This window comes from Limulus polyphemus, unplaced genomic scaffold (genome assembly GCF_000517525.1).
Source record: "Limulus polyphemus unplaced genomic scaffold, Limulus_polyphemus-2.1.2 Scaffold924, whole genome shotgun sequence".
Taxonomy (NCBI): domain Eukaryota; kingdom Metazoa; phylum Arthropoda; class Merostomata; order Xiphosura; family Limulidae; genus Limulus; species Limulus polyphemus.
The window spans coordinates 372,901-380,157 of record NW_013666534.1 but is presented as its reverse complement, the minus strand read 5'-3'; the positions used below and the strand labels follow the sequence as shown (position 1 = coordinate 380,157).

General features: G+C 30.3%; 1 protein-coding gene across 1 annotated transcript in view; it reads right to left on the bottom strand.

The window, feature by feature from the left end:
• Positions 1-2,692: 2,692 nt before the first annotated feature.
• Positions 2,693-7,257, bottom strand: part of LOC106461268 (collagen alpha-2(IV) chain-like) — a 145,930-nt gene continuing 141,365 nt past the window's right edge. The window contains exons 38-39 of the mRNA XM_013921078.2: positions 5,739-6,025; positions 2,693-4,625 (exon numbers count right to left, since the gene is read on the bottom strand). Of these exons, the coding sequence (XP_013776532.1) occupies positions 4,350-4,625; positions 5,739-6,025 (563 nt within the window). The 3' untranslated portion in view covers positions 2,693-4,349. The remainder of the gene's footprint in view (positions 4,626-5,738; positions 6,026-7,257) is intronic.

Sequence of the window (7,257 nt, the reverse complement as noted above, 5' to 3'; positions counted from 1 at the left end):
AAAAATCCTAACGTTCACACAGTTTATTTATAACATAATATATTATTACAGTATTCATTATTACCCCACCAAAAGTTTTGTATCAGCTTTATGAACTCAGTATGTATATACTTAAAACATGGTATGCGATGGTCAGGGTGGCTTTGTAGGAAGAGGTAGCAAAAAAGTAGTGGCAGTAAGAGTGTTTTTTGTCAACCACTTTCAATACCCAGCTCTTTCATGTGATTAAGAAGTGTCGTACATGTTGAAATTCAAAGGTCACTTGTCAAAGTAGGAAGTTGGTATAGCTAAAAGAACAGCTCTTCATATCAGCTTATGGTAGCTGTTGGAGTAGAAACTTTAGCTGAAATTATGTATTATTGCTATAATTGTGGCTATTTTCATTGCATTCCTCCACAGAAGTGCTAGTGCACTCTCTGAGATATATAAAACATTTGTGTGCCCCTCTCTAGAGCCACACTGTGTGAACATGTTATAGAAAATTTTATAAAGTTTTTTTTTTGGTGTAAGGATGTTGCACCATCTATGAATGTAGTTAACTTTAACTTATGTTAAATATAATAATTGCTCAATAACACCAATAATGGGATGTCGATGGAGTTGTGAGCCCCTATTAGCATGCCCCTTGTTCCAAACTATCATGCCACAAAGTTTGGTTGAGATTAGCCCAGTGATCCAGGAGTGATTAAGTAAGGAACAAACAGACAGACACACAGATTTTTATGCTTTATATATATAGATGGGCCTATCAAATAAAACCAACTCTAAAAGTTAGAGAATTTTTGTGTTTGCTTGTCCTATCTCTTACACATTAATGCAATTTCTCATTTAAAACTTTTTACATCTTCTGGTTCCTAAAACCTGAATCACTGCAAAAGATTCAAACATATAGGATGCCTTGATTGTATTGCAATTGTATTTATAAACAAAATAGAAATAAAATACTTCTCATTCTATCTAATTTTTCTACAGATAATAAAGCAATAATAACTTGATAAAAATGACACAAATACTTTTTGTATAGATTGCAAAATGAAACCTTTCATTCCCGGTATGATAATTCATTAGTTGAAGACTTCCACTCTATATTTTCTCTATATTAATAAATGGTAGTTGCTATGAAGGTAGCAGTTTTAGCCTGGCATGATGAGTTGTTTTGATGGACATCATGTGTTGAAGTTAGTGAAATGCTATACTACTCTGCACTCCCCAAGTTAAAATGCAACATTTTGGTGTGTAAATCATCACAACAGCTTCGAGCATTGGTGAGGTAGCCCTTCTGATGCCAGAATTAGAATAATCAGTAGAACATTTAACTGTTATCCTACTCACTAATTTTTCTACTTTAGCGATGTTTTTGGCTAAACTGAAGGTCTTAATAGCTTTTGAAAACCTCAAAAACGTAAGTTAGTTGTGTATAAAAATTTCTTAGATTGTTATAAGAAAGATTTGAGACTATGATAGTAATACATAATATGCAGGAGCCACTTTTGTCTCTTAGCCGATCCCTACATAGGAAACACTACCATGCTTAGTGATAACTTGATTTATATTACAAAGTATCTATAAATATGAAAACATGGTTATTGCTTTGCAGTGATAAAAAATATAACAACTTATTTTGACTTATCAGTAAATAAAAATAAATTTGTCCAACTTAATGCTTTTCACCTATCAAATAAATGTGGTATTTTTCAATCTGAATGTGATTTTGAGAAACGTGTGACGTGGTCAGTGACCCCTAAAGTGCAGGAATAGCCATCTCTAGTTTAGAACTAATGAACAAAGAAAGAACAACCAATTAGCAAAATCTGCTGCTTAATTAAGCAGCTACTTTTAACCAAGTATATGGATTAACTGCCTTAGTTACAGTGCACCAACATCTGAAATTACAGTGCTTTTGATGGAATATCATGACTTAAAACACTTTCGGGGTGCAGCCCAACAGTCTAGCCACTGAGTTACACCTAATGAGTTAAATATCAAGTGAATTATTTTGGTTCTTTTGTATTATAAACTTAATACTAGATAGATGAAACTGAAAAGTTAAATTGTAATATGATACAGGCATGAGAAAGATACTAAGTTTTCAAATTAACTGCACAAATCTTAATGTATAATATCTGATAAAACATTATTTGACATAAAACTGGTATGTTTTATTTTGTCATAGAATTATTGAAAACTTTACAGAGGCATATTTTAAACAAATAATATAGTAAGTGGAACTTATATATAGCTGAATAATAAGGTTGAATAATTATTGAAGTGTTTTGTAACCTGTGGCATGCAGATATTTAAATAATAGGATATTACTCTTTTGTCTGTATTAAAGTGTCACAGTAGCCAATTGACCTCTTTTAAAATTATGGCAGTGTTAGGATGAATTGTAAATTAATTATTCAAAATATCTTATATGAAATATTCATTGTCATTATATAGAGAAGTCAGGCTGCTCATACAACACCTATTTTTATTTTAAATGTGTCATTGTTATTGTGATGATATTCCTTCTATACTTTATATGGTTTTCAAAACTAGAGTGCTTGTAATGTTAAAGAAAAAAATTAAAGCTAATAGTTCAATTATTGGTTTCTTCAAGTGACTAGGCAATGATATTCAAAACAATTTCAAGTGTTTGATTATTTGAACTTAAAACATAATATCAAGATAAAACAAATTATAGAAAATGTTATTTTGCTAATATAATCAAATCTATTCTTTATTAGCTTTGTCAAGCAGGTTTAAAACAAATGACTGTGTTAAAAAGTTTCTTAAAGTATTCAATCTCGTTATAAAATGTTTAGACTAGGAAAACAGTGGAGCACACCATACAAGTAATGAAATCATGGCAGTGTTAGAATGAATTGTAAATTAATTAATTAAAATACTTAATATGAAACACTCATTATTTTCTCAGCAGGTGGCAGTGATACATCATTAAAAAAAGAAGCAAACAAATCATTCACATTTTACTAGAGAAGAGTTTGCAGGAGTAAGGCTTATACAAATACATGACAAAATTGAACAAAAAATAACTATTTAAATATCTATTGAGTTATAATAGCTAATAATGAAAAAACAGTTATAATATTTAGTGATGAATCTTTTTATGTGATAGCTTTATAATCTTTTATCCTTTGTGACTCAATTTGTTAAGCAGTCTTATAATGCCAGGACATGAATTAAAATACTTTGAATAAACCAGGAACATGTACTGCAAGCTCTAACAATTAAAGAATACAGTTTATCACTAAACTAAGCTGATATTTTGTGATGAAATTTCCACTACGGTATAAACAGGATTAAGTTACTTTCACTTTACTGGTTACTGTTTTTATGTCATTACACAAATGTCAATAAGCTTAAAAGTATCTTATTCCCATAGAATTAATACAATCATTAAAGAATTAAATAATCTAATGAGTTAAAATTTCAAAGTTTCTCTGCAAAAACCACAATATATTGAAAGATATATGTTTTATTTAAGATTCTTCATTACAAAAAAAATAATTTTTCACAGATTTTGGCAGTGTTTGCTTGTTCATTCTAAAGAAACTTGGCAAGATAAATGCAATTGTAGGTTTGAATGATTGAAATACAAAATGCTGCTAAGGAGTTGATGCTTTTTTATAAGTACCAATAAAACATCTTACTTTTTAACAGTTAAGCCTTCTCTGTTGCTATTGCTATCTTTTACATGATAACGCTGGTATAAGCATACATATTATATGTTTTTACATAAGGCACTAATATTTTCATAGTTACTGAACAATGGTACTGTGATATTAAAAATAAAAAAGTTTCCGATGTTCAGGATGCAAGCCTGGAAACAATTTCACTACAATGAGAAAATTCTAAGATTTCTTAATATTCTATGAAATAACGTCCAGTACCATAGGCACAAGTAAAAAAATAAAAACCAGATGCATGATCAATACAAGGTCCTTTAAACGTGGTACTCTAAAAGTATAAAAAAATTAAGGTAAATAAATGAATTTTTCTTAACACAAGCACTATACATTGGTCATTTTCAATGCATAAATCTTTGATAAAAAAGAAGTAAGGCTAACAAGGAACAGGTAAGCAAGCACATTACACTATGTATAATTTTGTGATTACTTTCAAACACATACACATATATATATATTTGGCTTTTGCACTGAGATAATCTTATGAACACACAACTGGATAAAAACAGGGAATAATCTATATATTTATGGAAGCTTTTGAGGAAAACATGGCATAATTAGAAAATAAAATTGTCAGCCTTTACCCCTCTTCCTCTAAAGCAGTATCTTTATCATAGAACAATGTCTTATAATTCATACATAAAATTTAAAGTTCCTTCACGGTGAGGAACGAAAACTTGTATTCTTAAGGCAAACAGCACACCTACTGATGCGAGACCTGAGATTACCAGCCTTAAGGGTTTCACTAGCAGGTCGCTCAAACTGGGCTTGTTGTTCAATAGTTGTCAACCAGAAACTGTACTTGTTAGCAAAATAATGACAAGTGCCACGAGCACCATTGCACTCAATGAATGGTGTGGCTCTGAAGTCTTCCAGACAGCTACCAGGACTAGACAAAGACTGACCACCTCCTTCAGCACCTGCTGCTGTGTGCTGTGTGTAAAAAAAGGATTCCGGGTGTTCTTATAGTATCATAATATAATTTTCTAAATTGTGAAGTATTTATCATATATCTTGTGATGTGATGTGTTCTATATATACATTTGAAACTGCTTATGATGACTATGGACTTTATATAATCTTACAATATGTGTTATAGCCTTTACAAATATGTAGACTAATGTAATGCATACACTTATAACATCTTAACTTTCAAAATTACAAACAAACAAATATCAACACAAATTTAATGTTAGAAATAATTTTATTTATATAATCTCATAACTTGAATATTATCATTGTACCTGCTTTTTTTAATATTGTGAACTGATCTTTGAAATATTTTGACTGCCAAACTGAGTTAGACTTTTAAATTTATACTAAGCAATTGGTTTTAAAAAGTATTAAATCTATTCTTTCTTACTATATTTGTTTCTATCAACACACACCAAAGTGTTCAGAGCAACAATCTCAAGTGCTTATTATATGATAAAAATGAATATTTTTTAATACAATGATAAAAGCATAAGTTTAATTTTAAAATGAATTAATAAATTATAAAAAAAGGAAACACAGTAAGTTGCAGTCTAACTCATATCAGTAGTTAATGTACCAGTATTTATAGAAATAATATTACTATTATACATTGAAAACACATAAAATATCTTTATGCATACCATTTATCATAATATTTGCTATCATACTTGCATTTATTCATTCAATGTTTAGCTTATTCTAAATTAAAACTTACAAAATACTCGTAAAATGACATCAACAAATTATAATTATGATGCTGGTGAGCCTATGTATTTTATACATATTTACTTATTTTAATACAATAGTCCAGATTTTGTCTATGATTAATTATTATGATCATTAAGAACATAGCTAAGAACATATTTACCAACTGGGCTAGCTTGGAAACATACTGATCACTTTCTTTGTACTTATAAGTTATCTGAAAACCATTTCACAGTTAAGAATTTAAATGATGGATATTCAGAAACTGCAATTTTCAGAAAGAATTCTGTGCTAATTCTTGTGCCATTCTTTTCAAAATCATGGATATTTAGATTGAATCAAATCATTAAAAAAGCATTTACATACCATTGCAAAACTGTAGCCTATCCAAAGCACACTCCAATCTGTTGGGCAGTCAGGAATACTAAGAGATTGACTGTGGACAGCAATAACATTAGCAGGGGCCTCACAGACAACACAGCGACTAATGTACTGTCGAATGGTTTCTTCTCCAACAGGCATCATTGGAATGGGAGCAATAGTGGAGAGCCAATAAGATTTATCATTTCGGCTAGCATAATTGCAAACACTGTTGAAGTCACAAAATAGGAAAGGCATTGTACTGAAGCGTCGAAGACAAGAGCCAGCATAGCCTACATGGTGTGAAAATGGGACAACAGAAAGAATAAGCAGATAATTTTAATTAAAATTCATAACAGTGTGACAATAATAAACAAATAACTTTGGATAAATATAAGAATTACTTTTCTATTAGTCAATAACAATGGAATATAATGCTAGTTATTTTTTACTGATAAGTAGAACACATTAACATTTAGTGTCCCTAACCAATCAGATGAGTCTCATACAGAGTTTAACTACAAGCACAAAGTCATATGTTCTTGGTAAGAAAAAAAGTAGAAAAATAATATGTGACCTATATGTATCTAAAAAAATTTTAATTGTAGTTTTGATGATTTTTTGCTCTTTCTTGATGAGATTTATTGAGGTTACAAACACGTCGGTTTAATTTTTATTTACATAGAATAATAAAACAACAAAATGTCTGTTAGTGTAAGACTATGTTGGTTTCAGAAAGAAATAAAGGAACTGAAAAACTTGACATAATTCAGCTAATTTCTAGTTATTTTATTCAATGGTTTTTGGAAATGACTACACTATGAAATGAAAAATATTTTACAATATCACAGCAGTAACATATAATCATGATGTTGACAGAGACAGCAAAAAAGAAATAAATTTTAAACACATTTCATATATCTATTTATTGACAATATTCTGAAAACATTATAGAACTTATTAACTAAGTAACTGTTTGTTTTAGTGCAAAGCCACATTGAGCTATCTGTTGTATTCACTGCAGGAAATAAAATGTTATAATTTTTCTACACTGAAAATAGATTTCTGGTAGATACTTACCTCCTTTCACACAAAAGCTTTTCTTGATCTTCATCTACCCTCTAATGCATTAAAACTTTTTTTTCTCACTTAACCTCTCAATTAAAGATGCTCATTTAGCATGCACTGTGCATGCTACAACCCTCCACCAATAGCAGCATGACACACATACTCCTGGAGAAGCTGGCTTCCTTTGTATTACATTTTGTGAACCTCACTTTCGAGATTAGGCATGCACACCAGAAAATAGAAAAATGCCAGAACATAAGTGAGGAGGAAGGGTGGGAACTGTGTGAGAGGAGGTAAGCATCTATTGGAAATCTATTTGCAGTGTAGGAAAATTATAACTTCCGATACAATAAATACCTCTTCTCACACAAAAGCTAGAATCCCACATTGTGTAGGTGGAGGAACCATTGTAACATAGACATAAAAAACACTCTATGAAAAGCATCCACCATGAACA